This window comes from Octodon degus, unplaced genomic scaffold, assembly GCF_000260255.1.
Source record: "Octodon degus isolate 3935 unplaced genomic scaffold, OctDeg1.0 scaffold00085, whole genome shotgun sequence".
Classification (NCBI taxonomy): Eukaryota; Metazoa; Chordata; class Mammalia; order Rodentia; family Octodontidae; genus Octodon; species Octodon degus.
The window spans coordinates 3,841,944-3,860,118 of NW_004524661.1; the positions used below are offsets into that span (position 1 = coordinate 3,841,944).

Sequence of the window (18,175 nt, forward strand, 5' to 3'; positions counted from 1 at the left end):
ATCTCCTATGGAATTCTTCCTGTATACAAGGAAGCTTCCACAATGATAGCTTCACTGTTGATGTTGGATTTGTTACCTTCACCAGCTGCAATCAAATACTTAACTACAGTCTATTTGCTCAAAAAAGGGACATGTGTTTATATGCGGAGGAAATTTAGCCTTCATATATTTACCTACCAACTGGACAGGACTATGTGTCATGGCTACCTTGTTGCCTGACATAGATGTCATATCTGGAGAAGAACCCGTGCCCATTCCTAGCTTTGGCTATGTCATGGGCCACACTAAAAGGGCAGTTCAGCTTATCCCTTTGTTGGTAGGACTGGGAATTACAGGAGCCCTGGGGACGGGCACAGCAGGGTTGGGAGTAGCAGTACATTCTTATACCAAATTATCTAATCAGCTGATTGATGATGTTCAAACACTGTCTGGTACTATCCAAGATATCCAAGACCAGATAGATTCATTAACAAAAGTAGTCTTACAAAATAGGAGGGGCTTAGACCTTCTAACAGCAGAACAGGGAGGGATCTGCTTGGCTTTACAGGAATGCTGCTGCTTCTACGCAAACAAGTCTGGTATTGTTCGAGATAAAATAGACTTCAAGAAGATCTTATTAAGAGGAGAAGAGAGCTATTTGAAAACCCTTTCTGGAGTGCATGGAATGGAGTACTACCCTACCTTCTCCCCCTATTGGGACCCTTGATTGGACTATTAATACTTTTATCAATAGGACCCTGTCTTTTCAATAGGCTGATGACTTTCGTTAAACAACAATTGGATGCCATTAAAATGCAACCCATACAGGTCCATTACCATAAGCTTGAGATGGCTGACAGAGAAAGTTGTGCTGAACTCAAGAGAGTACACTACAATGATGCCCAATCCAAGTAAAGAGATTTTCTCACCTTGGTGCAATGGACTGGATAGCCAGAGACGGGCAACTAGAGGCTCACATGCGGTACCGACCAACCACCTAAGACAGGAACTGGGCTTTCCGCTGCCCTGCTTTCCTATGACGGGAAAGATCTGATTTGGCCCTATGTGAAAGCATCTTGACCCAAGGCAGGCACAATCCCCTCAAGGAGCAACAGCCTTTGGAGTTAAAGTAAAAAGGGGGACCTGTGGGAAGCCATTAACTGGTATCCATTTTATAATAGTGTCAGCCATTTTCTTAAGTTTCTATTCCCCTGCTGAGTTAAGTTTATGGTCCTTCTCACCTTGCCCATTCCCCGTGAATCACGTGCTATGCCCCAGGGGTGGCACCTTCCCCTGTCGCCTAGATACCTGCTAACCCCCTAGAGCCGAGACTTCCTCATTCCTACACCCCCTATATATACCCAGCACCTCCCCTGAATAAATGAGACTTGATCAGAATCCTGTCTTGTCTCCATTTCTCGTGTCTCCTGTCCTTTGTCCCCTCCTCAATTCCCCACTCCTCTCCCAGGTGACCTTTGTTGACTGACCCGCTGGTTCGGGACAGGGATTCATCAATGGGTTATTTCACCAGTGAGTGCACCATGCCTGTGATCCAATCACCTCCCAAAAGTTCCACCTCTGAACACTTGGGGCTTTGGAGAGCATTCAGATTCAAGGTACAACAGCCTCTGTCTGCATGGTCAGGAAAAGTCACAACAACAACCTGCACTTCTCTGTTACCTTTATGTTGCAGTGGTCAGCCTTCTTGTCACTAAGGCCTAACACTTGATAGCGATAACTTAGAGGAGGGGAGGTCTGATTGGCTCACAGTTCAGCCATGGTCAGCCGGCTCCAAGGCAGACTCCATGGCAGAAGGCGTGTGGAGAGAAGTCCCTTAGTTTACAGAGGCCTGGGAACAGGGAAAGGAAAGAGTTCCAGAACAGAAGGGGCAAGGGACCAGACACAGACGCCACAACCACACTCTATGGCCACCTGGACACACCTAGAAGGTTGCTCTGCCTATCTCTGGGGTGGATGCCAGAACAAACTAAGGTGAAACTCTACCCTAAGCAGCACAACCAGCAAGTGACATGTCCCCTTTCAGACCACTCACAAGTGTTTCAGTTCCTATGGATGCAAAACATATGACCCCAGCACACATCTCAATGCATGAAACATTCCTTTATCCTGATCATGGCTTTGGGGTTTGTGATTCCAGAGAACATCCAGAGGGGAAGTCTTGTCTCTCTTCCAGGATACCTGAGGCCTCTGCTGGGACTGCAGAGGAGGTTCTTCACTCCCACGTCTAATAAGAGATGCTACAATAATGGTTGACTGAGATCTAGGCTGGGGCTATCACCTGGAACCTGTCATAGCAGTTACAGAGTCCCAGCCTGAAGGAAAAAGGATAGAAATGGCTTGATGGAAGAACATGGAAGTCACATTGTAAAAAGAAAGATATATGAGTTGGGATGTACATTTATGTCACCATATTTGGAAAATATAATCTCTACACTACATGGGGAGTGTGGGCAGCTTAGATGGGTAGTTGGTTAGCTTTGATGGTCTCTCATTTCTCACATGATACAGGAGGTCTAGATATACTTATCTTTGTGTTAGAGATGGAAAGACTACATCTCAAGACAGAAAATCTCTACGTCAGTGGATCACTGTGAGCTTCCAGTGATGATTACCAGAAAGGGCTGTTGGAAGGTTGATGTCAAGGATGGCACTTGGGGACTTCTAACACCTGTTCCAATACAAAGCATTATTACTATTTACTGTCACAATACCATTACTTCTTTCCCTGAAGCCCCACACAACCCCACAGCCAGCAAAGGACCTAGGTTTTCATGCACACACCCCAGCAAAAGAGAATGCTTGCTAACACTTTTTGGTAGTGCTTCCCCCAGGTATAGCAGCAGAGTTATAGTGAATTACAAGTAGGTAGCCCTTTGGTCATAGTTAAAAATGGCGGTCTGTGGCATTGTGTATTGCTCTCTCAGCGGAGCAGGAGGGAGGACTGACACTTCTGGTTTAGTTCATGGTCCCATGAGGACTGATCTGGTTCCTGAACAGACCAAAACAGCCATCTTGACAATCACTTTCCTGGGGATTAACTCCAGATCCCAGGTCCCTCAGTGCCAGTCTGGCTGCAAGGCAAGTCCTAAAATGCCCTCCTTCACTGATGTCCATTAAATAAGCAACTGATTGTCCCATTAGACTGAGTCAACTAGGAAGGGGTCAGTAGGCAGCTGATAATGCCAGAGTGTCCCTGAGGCCTGAAGGGCAGCTCTTCTGCCCTGGTCCTTTCGCAGCCTCACAGCAGCTGCAGGATGGAGCTCACTTGGCAGGAATGGCTGGGCTGCACCCACCAGCTGGGGACCAGGGCAACTAGGGTGACCTCCAGAACTTCAGGTGGCTGGAGACTATACAATGTAGGCAAGATGTAAGGTCTTGGAGAAGCCCCTGGGTCAGCAGAGAGCACCAGGGTTCCACCTGGCAGGGCCAGCTTTAGTTTGGCTCCTGCCCGACTACCAAAAACCAGTAAACCTCTTTCAGGTTCTGCCTCTCATCACCTGGCAAAGTGCGGGATAGAGACAGCTAACCACTAGTGCCACATCTGATGCTTAGGAGGAAATCATGGATGAGGTTGATTCTGACTAATTTTTAATTCTAACAGGAAGTCTAGAAGCATGGTTCTGCCTACAAATGCTACTCTTCGCTTGCATATTGATAGGAACAACTCTCTGCCTATGCCCCCAAATTCAATTTCAACAGTCTGTGGGAGGTCCCTGACCAATGCAACTGCCCCTTAGCCTGACTGAGAAGCAGCAGGGGAGTACTCTTTACTCTTAGCTTCAGCTTGGCTAGTCCTTAAAAGGTGGCCTTCTTTTCCTTTACTTAAATCTCTACCATTTCCACCCTCAACAATGTTTTAAACACTAACAACACATGTGAGAAACAGGTACAGAGAGGTACCATGATTTGTTCAGGGTCACACAGCTTGAAATGCAAAAGGTGGGAGGAATCAGCTGCTCCAGAGTGAATCTGTCAGGGTTGAAGATAAGCCCAACCCCTCAGAGCTTCATGCCCTCCTCCCACTCCTAAGCCACAAAAGGAAAATCATTTTCTGTTCCTGGAGCCTCTGCCATCTGAGGGACCCAATAAAGGAGAAAAGCTTGTAAATATGCCAGGATGGTCTTTTCTGGGTTCTTACCTTGCTTGAGTTGTCTAACATCAGTTTCCCGTGACTTTGGGAAGGCTACGTGTAGGGCTGGAGCAGTGGCTGCTGCTCGGGGGCTGGCTATGTACTCTACAGAGTTTGTGTTTGTTTCCTGAAGCTGCGAGCTCAGACCTGACCATGTTTGGGCATAGAGCCTTGACCCACACGGGACCAAGGGCTGCTTCCCTGGAGACAGTTGGGAGGCCAAACTTTCTGCTGCGGCTGGGAGGCCTTTTTTGGGGTGGGGGTAAGAGGCTGGGAAGAAAGAAACTATCTGCCTGCTAAAACACCCAGGGCAGCAGAGAACTGTAAGTACTATACCTGTGAGTGCTCAGAAGCGGTTCTCCAAGTCTGGGGGCTTGAAGGGAGATGGACCGGGAGAGTGGTCTGAGGTGGGCGAGGAAGGGGCAGTGACAACTCCTGGTCCTGGGCTGACAGTTGGCCCACTATGCACTTAGGACGGGCTGCCGTCTGCGTCTACAGACTGTCGTCAGCTGGGGGTGGCACAGCGGCCAGGTCGCTCTGGGAGCTCATTGCCCTGGCCCTCTGGCCCTAGCTTCTACAGTGGCCAGAAGGTAACAGCTTGGAGATAAGGACCAGTCCTGCCACCAGTCACCCTGGAGAGGGATGAAACAATGCATAGGCTTGACCAGAGTGCTTCATGCTTCTGCTGCCAACTGCTACGGTTTTCTATGTTAATAATAATATTTATCAAGAGCTTCTGCAGTGATAACTGAGTGATATTCAATACATCATAAGATCTTGAGGCAGGTAGGATCATTCCTGTTTACAGTCACATGGTTGCTAGGCAGCAAAGCCAGGATCTGATCCCAGGTCTGATGACCTCAGACCACCCTTTCCTCACACTCCACCAAACCCTCAGTGTACTGTTGCTGGTCCTTCTAAGGAAGAGAACACCAACCCAACCAGCAGGTCACCCAGGACTCTCCCTTTGCCTTTTTCCATTTTCCCTAAATCCAACCCAGACCTAGAGTGACCTTTCTAAATTGGATATCCCGTCCCCAAAGTCCAGAAATACTAGCTCCTTTCAAAGCTGGGATGCTCTTGGAACTCAGCTGACGTCTCTATCTGTTATTGATAAGACCTACTTCTTCCTGTCTAGGCTGAGGGTTTGTTGTTTAATACTGACTTTCACAGTTCCTCTTTCCAGAAGGATTTTTGCTGTGGATCCTGCATCTCAACTTTCCACCTAAATCTTACTTCTAAACAGAGCTCCACACCTGTGAATACGTGTAGGATTTACATGACCCCGCAAACTCATAGCCCCAGCACAGGCAGCAGTCCCATCACGGCAGTACAGACAGCAGAACCTGGACAAGCTGGAGGTGCAGGGCCTTTCTGTGACCCAGAGGTATCCAGTTTCTTTCCCTCCTGAGTACCTGGAACTGGCAAGACCAGAGCTCCTGCCTTCCCTAGCCCCAGCAGTGCCCAGCAGTCCGGCAGGCTGCCCCTGGGAGGGGGCTGATTAGCTGGAAGAAGCCCTCCCACAAAGGACCCAAGCAGGTGCACACCAGCCTCCCCAGGGAAAAGAGTTTTGCTAAGGGCATCGTGCCTAGGTTCCCAAGATGTAATTTCCCATTGCACCCAAGCCAGGTCTGTCCCGTTGTTTCTGGACCAGATGTCAGTGACAACTGGAAGCCCCTGGAAAACAGGCCATGAAGGCCTCCTGCACATCCAGATGGTCACAGTGCTTCACCCATGAATAGCTGGATGGACTTGACAAAGTGACACGGAAAGTGGTGTGGCTTTCCTACTTCACCTGGCCAGAAAAACAGAAGGAAAAAGAATTGAATAGAACATCTGTCTTTGGCAGGGGGAAATTTTGCCCTCTGTGCCTCTGTGATGTCTCTACTAGGGAAGACACTTTATCCTTGAATGCCTTCTCTGGCAAGCAAAAGGGAGATGGATCAGCCCACAGACCAGCCCACAGGAGTGGTGACAGGCTTGTACCCTTGGTGACTGAGCTCAACTCTCCCACTCAGGATAGTGGAAGGAGAAAATTGCTGGGCCAGGGAGGGGGTCAATGACCTCGGAATGGACATCTGAAAAGATCCAAACAGTCCTTCTCAGTCAGGTGAGGAGCCTGAAAAGAATACAAGACTGCTAAAAATCTCTTTTGGCTGCTTGTCTCCTGTACAAGCTCTAATTTATAACAATAATGTGTGTGTTACTTTGGGGACCTGGCAAGGAAAATAAAGTCCTCCCTGATATCTAGCTAAAAATCTCTCCTAAAATGGAGGATCACAGAGGCCGGAACCCAATGCTCTGGTATTGTGAGTAGAAATACACTATAGTTACCTTAGCTAAACAAAAAAAATAACCACAGAAATGTCTATTGAGAGGACCTGGGTAGCTTGCAGAATGCAGGGGAAAGTGACTTGGGGACCTCAGCAGGGCAGATCTGTGGCTTCAGGCAGCACAGACTGGGGCTCTTTCTTGAAAACCTTTGTCCAGATTCATGCTCCTGGCTGCGTGTTCAGTGGACGGGATGGGGTGGGGGTGTGGTGGGAACCTTTCCTTGCTTCCTGGCAGCCATACCCACAGCAGTGGGAAGCGAGTCTTTCCACTCTGCTTTTGCCCAAGGTGGCTTCATCCCTGAAGTAAGAAAGAGATCCCTATGACGTGAAGGGGAGAGTCTCTTATGGAGAGATTACCTCCCTTGGTAAGCTGTCTTCTGGGGCACGCTTCGCCTTCTTTGCCTGCTGCCCCCAGCCCAGACAGCCTGGCACTGGAACTCTTTCTCTGTAGAATTATGAAGTGACCTAAGTTTCTCGAGGATATGAGGGACCTAGGAAGAAATACATAGCTTTTTCCTGGGGTCCTATGGTCACAGTAACAAATGACCATAAACCTCATGGCCTGAAGCAACAGAAATCTACTGTCTCACAGGTCTCAAGGCCAAAAAACTAAAGTCGCCAAGGGTCCAGGCTGTCCCTCCAGACGCCCCTGGTTCCTTGTTCCTCCAGCTCCTGGTGGCTGTCAACACTCCTTGGTCTTTGGCCACATTACTCCAATCTCTGTCCCCCTGGTTGCATCACCTTCTCTTCTGTTCCTAATCTCTCCTTCTTCCCCTCTTGTCAGGACTTTAGTGGTTCCCTTTATGGTCTGTATGTATAATCCTAGATAATTTCTACATCTCAAAGTCCTTCATTTAGTTACTTCTGTGAAGTTGGTGCCATATACAGTAACATCTATAGTTTCCAGAGACCAGAACGTGAACAACTTGGGGCAACCACTACTGTGCCTATCCTAAACAGTATGACCTTAGGTATGGTGCTTTACCTTTCTGAGACAAGATTTATCCTCTGCAAGTAGAGATGATGCCACCTACCAAAGTTGGTGGGGGGCTTTCAGGGGGATCAAAGAGAGAAGCCCTCTGGGAGTTGCAATAGGAACTTCTTGTACATACAGGAACAACATTGGCACTGCCCTCTTACCTGTTCCCCTCCTATGGCTTATCTGTCACTTGGACTAACTTCAATTCTGTTGCCTCTGTGGTCCTAGCAATGACTGCTGCCCTCAGAGGACATGGGGAAGAAGCTGGTGATGGCCCAGAAGCGGGGAGAGACACGAGCACTTTGTCTGGGAGTGGCCATGGTGGTATGCGCCGTCATCACCTACTATATCCTGGGCACAACTGTGTTGCCTCTCTACCAGAAAAGGTACTGACTCCCCTGCCTGCCCGTGGCTCTCCCCTAAGGCTCTAGGCCCTCACAGATCTCTGGCTTTCTACCTACCCTCTCCTCCCTCACCCCAGGCTGGAGGGCAAAAATAATCCTCATTCCAAGGGTCAGGCATCCAAGATCTGGGATGGGCCTGCATCTCACAGCTTAGGAACTGGTGGTAACAGAAGAAGGATCCAAGCAAATCCTTGAGTACATGTTTGATCTCTGGAGGAACCAGGGAATCACAGTTTGACAGCTCACCTGCAGTCTTCTCACTTCTGAAACACACTGGTTGGGTGGACATTCTTCCTCCCGATGAACATCTCAAGAATGGGAACTCACCCTCTCCTTGAACACACCGTGTCACATTGGGGAGTGTCTGCACTCAGCCACTATGCGCTCCTCTGGAGCTCTGTTTGGGGGTCTGGGAGAATGTCCTATGCCCTTGCTCCCTGACATGTCAACTGCTCTGGCTTTTAAAAATGAGCTACAAAATTCCCGATTCATGTTGTGACTAGAACAAATACATGCGAGGCTTAGCCTGTCCTTAGGAGGAATCTCAGACCCTTCCCTTGGGCATGTTCTAGCTGATTCTACCATTTCTCCCTGTGCCCCCTCTTGTCTGGCAACAGGGCTTTGGGACAATAAATGTGGAATGAGTCACAACTGACTTGAGTACATGGTGAGGAGTCTCTCTGTCCCCACTTTGTGCAATTGTAGAGTGAGGCCATGCTGGACGCTTACCCAAGTGAGATGCCGCCCCAGCAGCTGTGCGCCTCCCACACATCACCTCCAGGTTAAGCTGCATCCCTTGGGCCTCCCCACCCCCACAAATCATGTCCCTCCTGCAACTGCTCTTTTCACGACAAATGCCACAGACTCTGGAGCCACTCAGAACAATCCTTAGGTCTTAAGTGGCCCCAGAACAGTTGCTTGGCCTACCTGAGATTCTCATCGACCTCTGCAAGATGAAGGCAATATGAACTAGAGACTCAGGCGGGCCTGCACATCAGAACCAATCTGGAGAGCTTTTAAAAAGAAAGCACACAACCCTACCTCAGAGGTTTATTGTGATTCAGACATGAGAATCTTTCTAAAAGCGCTTGGAGTTTTTGAGTGAGTAGCCAGGGTCAAGAACCACTTATATGGCTGGGGAGATAGCTCAGTAGAACAAGTGCTTGCCCGGCAAGCACAAGGGCTTGAGTTCAATCCCCGGTTCCACCAAAAAATAAAATAAAATAAAATAAAAAAGAACCACTTATAGGGCCAGTGAGATAGCTCAGTGGACTAAGCATCTGCTTTGGCAAGCCCAGGGACCAGGATTTGATTCCCAGTCCCGCATGCCATGCGGGCCCCACTCCTGGGATACACTGAGCTGGCAAAAAACTCCAGGCGTGGTGGTGCACACCTGTAATCCCAGCGCTGGCAAGGCTGAAAACAGGAGGATCGCTATGAGTCCTAGCTGTACCAAATACATAAAATGAAGAAGGAAAAAAAAAAAAAAAAAACCACTTACATAGATGATGTTCACAATGTCAACCATCTCTGGTATTGTGATTCTGTGATTCTTCTTGTGCCCGAGGACTCTGGGGTCATGCACCTTTAGCGCTGCATGCTATAGCAAGGTGAGGGTTGTGGCCCTGGGTCTCTCTAAAGGCTTCTTGGGGATCTAGGGTTAAAAATGAGTGCGCTGTGCAACAGTATAGTTCTCAAATGTGTGTGTTTACATGTATGTACGGTTTCCCTAGCGTGTGGACCCAGGAATCCACCTGCCATCTGATTGAGACCACCATCAGGGACCAGGAGGAGCTGGAAGGCAAGAAGGTGCCCCAGTACCCATGCCTGTGGGTCAATGTATCAGCTGTGGGCAAGTGGGCTGTGCTGTACCACACGGAGGACACCCGGGACCAGAACCAGCAGGTACTGAACCTGAAGATGGCTATGTGAGTTGTTCCCTGCCTAGTCTCCAAGGCTGAGAGGTATGACCTCACTTGACCAAGGTATTGTTGCTGGCATGAAATCAAGCGAGAGATTGGAGTTAGAATTTGCCACTGGGCCAGGCCCTTGGTCCCTGCGAGCCTCAATTTCATTTGTGTTAAATGGGCTATAAATGTTCTTCTCTTTCTCCTTCTTTCCTTGTCTTCTTTCTTTCTTCATTCTTTTTCTTCCTTCCTCCTTCCCTCCACCCTGTTTTTTCTTCACCTTTCCTCTTCCCACACATTTCTCTTCTCCTTTCCTTCTCTCTTCCTTTCTGCTGTTTCATGCCTGTCTCTTGACCTTCCTACCCTTCCTTCCTTCCTTCCTATCTCCTTCCTCCCACCCCTCTTCTTTCTTTTCCTCCCCCTCTCCTTTCTCATTCCCTCTTCCTCTCCCTCCCTCCCTCCCTCTCTCCCTCCCTTCCTCTCATCCATTTGTTCAACAGTCAGCACAGCCCACATCAGGTCTATGAGATTCAAGATGAGAGCTGTTGTATCTGGACAATTCCTAGCAGGAAAGGACAGTGTCACAAAGGGGAACAGATTGTTACTGGGGTTAACACAGCATGTTCTCTGGACAGTGAGGTGAGGTCTCAGAAACACACTGGGTTGTGCTTTTTAAATTAGGCAGGTCCTGGATGCTCAGAGGCTGTGGTGAGGGTTTCCTCTCACAGGTGGGCCCTGGAACAGGTGCAATAGAAAGAAGGGCTGGGGAGAAGCAAGATTGGAAGGCTGACTGCAAAATTCAGCAGCGATGGGGTGCATGCAGCTGGAACAAGCAGCAAGCATAGTCTGCAGGCTGTCCAAGGACCTCAGCTACCCAGCTGCATGCAGAATTAAGTGTCACATTGCAAGCACTAGCTGCCTTAGCTCTGGCTGTACATGAGACCTCCCCCCCCCCCCCGCTCCAGGAGGTGCTTAACAAAACCAGACTCCTGCCCAAGACCAATTTAAGCAGAATGTCTGGGCATGGATCAGTTTATGGAGCTCCCCAGAGATTCTCAGGGTGGACATTAATGCTGTGAGCAGTGGAAGCTCTGAGGGTCTGACCAGAGGGGCGCCAGAAGACAAAACCAGCAGCCATGTGAATTTGGTTACCGGACAGGGAGACACAGACCAGCATGGATGAAGGACGACAGAATTCTGTGATGGGAGGGGGTAAGGTGACTGGGGGAGGGGGTGCAGGTCGCAGGGTCTCAACAGCATAGAGCAGTCAGGGAGAAACAGGTTTGGGCAGGCAGCATGCAGGGTCCGATGTGCTCCGCCATCACTGCAAGCTGCAGTTTGACCCCAGGAAGGCAGCCTCAGAACCCACTTCAAAGAATTAGACCTATGCCTGGACACATTTTCAATGTAAGCAGATGTGATGCTCCTGCCATTCTCCTTGAATGTGGGGGCTGGGTGCATGCTGGCTTGGACACTGCCTCCTGATGACACTGCGGCTGCCACTCGGAAGAGCCAGAGCCCAGTTTATCTAACGAATGTGCTTCAGCAGCATGACACAAGCCTTCCATGGGTGTAGGAAGGAGGATCTGGGGCCAGAGCCCTACTCTCTTCTGAGTCACAGCACCCAGCACCCCCAGCATTAACGCTAATGACAGGCTGTGGGCACAGCGCAGGTGCCCTTCATGGTTTGGCCAAGCTCCTGGCTGGTGGCCGGCTGCTTCCTCCACCTCAACTCAGCACAAGGCTGTGGGAAGCCAGCGCCATGTCAGCAGTGGTCCTCTGTAAACACGTGAAAGGCCAGGCAAGGCTGTCTCGTCTTGTCTCCTACTCTGAGGAAGGGGCCACAGTCTGCTCTTGGGTTCTGCCCCAAGCCTTAGCCTGGGGAAGGCAACCTGAATCCCTCCCATTGTCCATGCTGAGGATGATGAAGATGTAGGATCTGAGGAGAAGGCTCCATCACTTCAGATTACCCAAATACCCAAGGATACCTGGACCTTGGGCAGGGGCAAGGGGGGGGTGTACAAGCTCTGTGGGTGGTCTTGAGATGAATCCTAGCATCTTGTCACACAGGTCAGCATGAAGGACCCAGAGAAACACCAAGCAAACAAAGGGTTTAGTGGGGGTGCTGGTGTGGGTAGGAGACCCTACTTCAGATCTCATCCATTGGCTCTTTAATAAAGGAGGGGGCAGCTGTTCCAAATATATAGTTATGGACTGGAGAGATGGCTCAGTAGAATAACTGCTTCCCTGGCAAGTACAAGGACCTGAGTTCAATCCTTGTTCTGCAAAAACAAAAAACAAAACCAAATATATAGCTGTATCAGTAACATTATTAGTGAAGATACTAACATTATCTTCTGTTTTTGAGGACACTATGTATAGGGCTCTGTGCTAAGTGTGTTACATGAATCACCTGGGTTAATCTCCCGAATGGTTACGCTAGGCAGGCACCCTCGCAAACCCATTTTCTAAGGTTCACATTGGCTATGGCAGTTGCCAAGGTTAAACAACTCAGAACTCGTAGGTAGTTGAATGCAGGCCAGTCTGACTCCACAGCCATACTTCTGCTAAGTGGACAAAGTGACTCAAGAACATTGTCAAAGGCATTGGGGACACTCAGGCCAGACCATCTAACACTCAGCTGGGGAGTTGGACGTGCTCCCAGACACCCCACAGGCCTAAGGGCTCTAGATGGCAGATTCCCCAAAAGCCAGCTTCTCCCCAGCCCAGCTGCTTGCTGGCTGAGCCAGGCCCTGAGTTTGAAGGCAGCTACCTCATTTCCGAGGTGTTAGAACCACAGTGCAAACATCTCTATGCTGTGGGCCTGCATGTCATCCGGGCAGGCAGCGTTGGAACTGGAGACCTCCTTCAAATCCAGAGTCACCCTGGTACCACCAAAAAAAAAAAAAAAAAAAAAAAAAATCCAGAGTCACAGAGTCACAGAGTCCTGGAGGAAAGCAGTGGTCTCAATAAATGCCATTTGGGTGTCATTTCTGTATTTTGATCTTGGGACATGGTTTCACTTGGGTCCTGTCCTCAAACCCCAGAGCCCACAGGAAGCATGCATCCCTGGCCCATGCCCAGAAATTTGGATGGCAGGAACCCGTGCTGATGGCAGTCCCCAGGGAGTCCTTGAGTGGTCCAGTGGGGGCCACACTTGCAAACTACTTCCCAGAGGGTCACACAAGTGGCAGTGAGGCTTCACAGCATAGGACAGACATAAAACCAAGGTCTCTACTTCCTGCTTTCTCTGCGAGCTTTCTAGCGGGGCCTTGTCGGAACCGGCCAGAGCTTCCTCCTAACAACAATCAGGGTCAGAATCAAACATGTCATCGTGCTCTGCCTGCCCGAAGCTCCTTTCTACCCATTCTCTCTTCCGGCTGCTCATGCCAAAATACTGGCCTGCCAACCTATTTTGTTTGGCTCACATAGGGTTAGACTTCAAAGAATTTCAATGTGAATTTGTTGCCAACAATTTTTTTTTTTTTTTTTTTTGAACCGGGGATTGAACTCAGGTCCTTGCGCTTGCCAGGGAAGTGCTTATTCCACTGAGCCATCTCCCCGGCCTAGCCAACATTTTTAAATCGTGAGAGTTCAGATTAAAAGCATGCTTTCTGACTTCCCATAACACATGGACAGGCCTTGATAGATCTTCTGGAAGGCCCGTGTCCACTGCTTGGAAGGAGTGCTGACTGCCAGTCTGGCTGCAGCTGGCTCTGTTCCTTTCACAGCTCCCAGAAAAGCCTCTCCTGCCCGAGGCAGAGCACTTGGCACTTTGCACCTCCTCACTGCCCTGCTTGCTTCCCTTGCTGAGGTTAGCTGTGTAAACCCTTAAGCTTGTGACTTCTGTCCTGAATCCAAGCTTACAGCGCACTGTCCCTTTGTCCTGTGTCACCCATCTGCTTTAGATAGTTACATACAAATCCTTCTTCAATAATGTCTTTTGAAAATGATATGGCTCCTAACTCATTTAACCGATGAAGGTGCGACAGCTCAGAAAGGGTAAACAACTTGTCCATGATTCTACAGCCGGCAGAAGCAGGGCTGGGCTCCACACTTGTATCCGGGCGTGTGGCATGCACACACTTAGCGCTGCCGGGCCAGCTTCCGCACCTGACGCTGAGCGTGCCTTGTGGGATTGTGCAGCACACAACAGAAGTCCCAACGTCTTCTGATGGTGCGGTTCCAGAGCCAGCCTTGTCCTCCTCCACGCCAGGGCCCTGCCTTTGGGTCCTAAAACAACGCAGATTTCCAAATCCATGGACGCTCTTGCTTCTCCCCTGCAGTGCTCCTACATTCCAGTCAGCCTGGACAATTACCAGATGGCCCGGGCTGATGTGGAGAAGGTCAGAGCCAATTTCCTCGAGCAAAAGGTTTTCTACTGCTTCTCCACGACTCGGGAAAATGAGACAAGCGTTCTGTACCAGCGCCTCTATGGGCCCCAAGCGCTCCTTTTCTCGCTCTTCTGGCCCACCTTCCTGCTCACTGGCGGCCTCCTCATTATCGCCATGGTGAAGCTCAACCGCTCCCTCTCCATCCTGGCTGCCCAGAGGTAGGCTGACCTGCATCCTGCCATGTGCTCACAGCGGACTGCGGGGGTCCCTGGGGCTGCTCCCCACCTCAACGGCCATCTCTCCCCAAGCCATCCCCTCCGTTATTGTGCAGCTGGCCTTTGGGAAATCTATTAAGTGAATTTCCTGCTCCAGAATGTACCGTGGCTCCCTAGTGCCTCTGAGGGGAAGCTAGGTAGTAACAGCTCTCCCCTACCTGCCCTTACTTGTTTCCCACTGTGTCACTCTGTACCCACAAATGACCAGGACCAAGACCTACCTCTGTGCCAATGTCTTCCCTATTGGCTCAAAAGCCTGTCTACTCTGTCAGGAAGTTCTCCTTAGAAAACCTTAGTGCCAGCAGGGGATATAGCTCAGTGGCAGAAGTGCCCGCAAGTATAAGGTCCTGAGCTTGAGCCCCTGTACCACATAAAACAAAACAAAACAAATGTACCTTAGTTTCTTCTTTCAGTTCTACAACAAACACAGTATCAACTCCTGTTAGCAGGACACGCTTAGCATTCCGTTTTTCTTTTTAGGACACTAAGTCTTATATAACTTTTTTTATTCTGATATTTTAAAATACTTTGTTCCTCACTGTTCACCAAGAGCCAGCTTCAAGATCCTCTCCTGATGCCCAAATCTGCACATGCTCCAGTCCCTGATCTAAATAGCATCATATTTCTATGTAGCCTATACATACCCTCACATATGCTTGAAATCATCTCTAGATGAAGAATAAGATTCAGTGCAATTTAAATGTTGTGTGAACAGTTGTAACACCAGGCTGTTTAGGGCATACTAAGGACAAGAATGTCTGTCCATGTTCAGTACAGATGCAATTTCCCCCCAAATACTTTCAATCTGCTGTTCACTGTGCCACTGTCGTGGAGCCTGCTGACTGTACACACAAAGTAATAAGCTCAGCAAATAAAGCAGAACAAATAAAAATGTTAATGGTGGTGTGGTGATTAGTTTTCATTTTCTTCCTTATCTTGCCTTTTTGGGGTACACTTTCAATACGCAGCAACAGGGGGATTTTATGTTGTTTTTATTTGTTTTTAATCAGAAAAATGAAAATAAGTGTTATCTGGGAAAAGTTAAAAGGGAGAAGGGCTTTCCCAAAGGACAGGCAGGGTATGGAGGACACCATTTTAAAAACACTGGATGGAAGAGAACGCAGACGGATAAGGGCCTAAGCCTGGCACTCAGACCATTTGGGGAACCTGACCCAGATCTGTAAAGGGCACCAGAGGATGCGTGCCCACTACCATGGCCATTATGGTTGAAATGTGTTCCCCAAATGTTCATGTCTTAGAAGCTTAATTTCCAAATTCACAAGTTCATGACATTTAGAGGTGGGGCCTTTGGGAAGGAATTAGGACTAGCTGAGGTCATAAGGGTGGGGCTCCCTGAGGGCATCAGTGGCTTTTGAACCCAAGGAAGAGAAACCTGAGCTGGCACTGTCTATCTCACCCTGTGGAGACACCCCAACCACTTTAGGATGCAGCAAGAAGGCCCCACCTGATGTTGAGCAGATGCCAGCGCCAGGCTCTTACACTTCCCAGCTCCTGAGCAGTAAGAAAATAGAATTTTTTCTTTATAAATTTCCCAATCTCGGGTATTTAGTTACAACAGAAAATGAACTATGACACATTCTGAGAAGTTATCCTAAGAACAGTTATACTCATATTATGGTCCTGCAGCAGCAGCAGCAGCAGAATTGTGAGTCATGTGTAGACTCAGGACCTCATGCAGGCCTTACAAAGCCAGGGACCCTGTGAGGGAGGGGGACGATGCTCTGTGCTTTAACACTGGCTGCAAGGAATGGGCACACAGCAAACATGAGAACTGCTGGTGTAGAAAGGAAGTCCCAGTGACCAGGCTTTGCAAAGGAGATAACTATTTTCCAGGGCAGGTTCTGGGCTGGGTATGAAATTAGGCTGGTATCACTGATGTTCCCTCCAGTGCTGTGATTCTAAGATGCAGCCCTTGGGTTTGAATTCCATCTCTACTGCTGCTAGATTTCAACTCCCTGATTCTTGCTTTATTCATCTACAAAAGGATTCTTCTATTGGGAAGCTGGGAGGATGGAATGGAGGTTTGGCATTTAGCAGGTTGCCAAGCTAGAAGTTTATAGTTAGTAACATGAGGTCATGAATGCACTAAAATGTCCAGAAGAAGTTTTCGAAGTATAATGTTAATTAGCTTTTATTGGTACATACTGCATCATGGGTACTGTGCTAAGTCTGCCTTGTAAAAATTCAGTAAGGTGCTACTGCACTCTGCTCACATTTGAAGAGAAGCAATGAGGAACAGTGGCTAAGTATGTGGACTTGGCATGAGAGCTCTCTGGGTTGCAATACACAACCTTCCTATTCAGTAACTGGTGATTTGGGTCAAATGACCATTCTGTGCCTCAATCATTTCATAAGCAAAACAGTAAAAAGAGTTATTGCTGTTAAGTAGGTTATTGCATTGAAGTTTGTAGGATGGTGTCTGATACATAGTGTTTGCTATAGTTTAAATCTGGAGTGTGCCTCAGAGTCCAACATGTTAAAGGCTTGGTCTACTATACGGCATTCTTTTTTTTTTTTTTTTTTTTTTCCCCAGAACCGGGGGTTGAACTCAGGCCCTTGTACTTGCCAGGCAAGCACTTATTCTACTGAGCCATCTCCCCGGCCCCATGTATGGCATTCTTGAGTGGGGATGGGACCTTTAAGAAAGGGGCTTCCTAGGAAGTTTTCGATCACTATGGTGAGCCCTTTAGGGGAACTGGGAGGGATACGCCCCTTCCTGCTGCTTGTTTCCCTTCTGTGCCTTGGTCATGAGGTGGGAAGTCTGACTCTGCCACGTGCTCACCCCATGATGTGTTGCCTCACCACAGGCCCAAATCAATACGGTCAACGGATCACAGACTGAACACTTCAAAATTGTAAGACAAGTACACCTTTTTCTCCAAATAAGTTATATATTTTGGGTTTTTGTTATAGCCACTGAAAGCCGACTAGCATAGTGCTGTTTAAGATACTCTAAAAAGCTGCATCTACAAAAGGAGACTGGCTACGGCTGCCCATCTAGTATAGACAGAGCTAGGAATCAAGCCCAGGGCTACATGATTCCAGGCCCTGGCTCTGGCATCTCAACCATAGTATCACACAGATCAGCTGACAGGCCAAAGAACACAGCTACCCCAAACTACAGCACCAGGTCAGGATGGTACCACATCACTGCACCCAAAGATGTCCTCATCCAAGGTACCAACATCTGCCACCTCCGATCAGAGAGCCCAGATGGCCCCTGCACCCTCTGCTTCCTTACCTGCGGACCTTCCTTCCAAGACCAAGCAGCTCACCATTCCCAGAATTGCTCCTTTCTAAAGTCAGGGAGCTCTCAAAGGCCCTTTGAGTCTTCTGAGAAAGTCCTAATTGTGATAACGTGTGTAGTTTTTCAAGCTATTACCATTGGGAGAAATTCACTCAAGAGTCTTTCTAGATTATAGCTTACAAGTAACATAAATCTACAACTTCCCTCATTTAATTTAAATAGAGGAAGAAACAGTTAGAAGTCTGCACTAGGAGCATGATTTCAGGGGTCTACCTTACACATGCTTTCCATGAACCTGCGTTTGAGACTGAGATGCACACACACTCAGGCTATCCACCAGCCTCTGCAGGGGCAGGCCACGCCCTTATAGAAAAGTCAGTGCTGTGTAGGGATGCCCAGCCTCCCCTGCCACATGCATTTTTAATGCTGACCTTCATTTACTTGGGAAGTATATCCTCTCCCTGTCAACAGATTCTGGCCTACTCGTACCAAAGGCTGCACCTGTTGGTGCTTGCATACAGGATGAGCATGAAATAATGGGCCTTT

At 48.7% G+C, this 18,175-nt stretch overlaps 2 protein-coding genes across 2 annotated transcripts in view; one reads left to right on the forward strand and one right to left on the reverse strand.

The window, feature by feature from the left end:
• Positions 1 to 18,175, reverse strand: part of Kcnip1 (potassium voltage-gated channel interacting protein 1) — a 379,146-nt gene that overhangs the window by 342,875 nt on the left and 18,096 nt on the right. The window lies entirely within an intron of this gene.
• Kcnmb1 (potassium calcium-activated channel subfamily M regulatory beta subunit 1) lies at positions 4,142 to 15,253 on the forward strand. The gene is made up of 4 exons (XM_004637028.2): positions 4,142 to 4,452; positions 7,670 to 7,827; positions 9,579 to 9,750; positions 14,039 to 15,253. Exons 2-4 carry the CDS (start codon positions 7,694 to 7,696, stop codon positions 14,306 to 14,308), a joined length of 576 nt encoding a protein of 191 aa, XP_004637085.1. The 5' UTR covers positions 4,142 to 4,452; positions 7,670 to 7,693; the 3' UTR covers positions 14,309 to 15,253.

Bases quoted from the DNA above. Each gene is read 5' to 3' on its own strand.
- Kcnmb1 (XM_004637028.2), top strand. From the start codon at position 7,694: ATGGGGAAGAAGCTGGTGATGGCCCAGAAGCGGGGAGAGACACGAGCA. The intron at 7,828-9,578 runs GTACTGACTCCC...CGGTTTCCCTAG, and splicing joins TTGCCTCTCTACCAGAAAAG to CGTGTGGACCCAGGAATCCA. The intron at 9,751-14,038 runs GTACTGAACCTG...TCTCCCCTGCAG, and splicing joins CCCGGGACCAGAACCAGCAG to TGCTCCTACATTCCAGTCAG.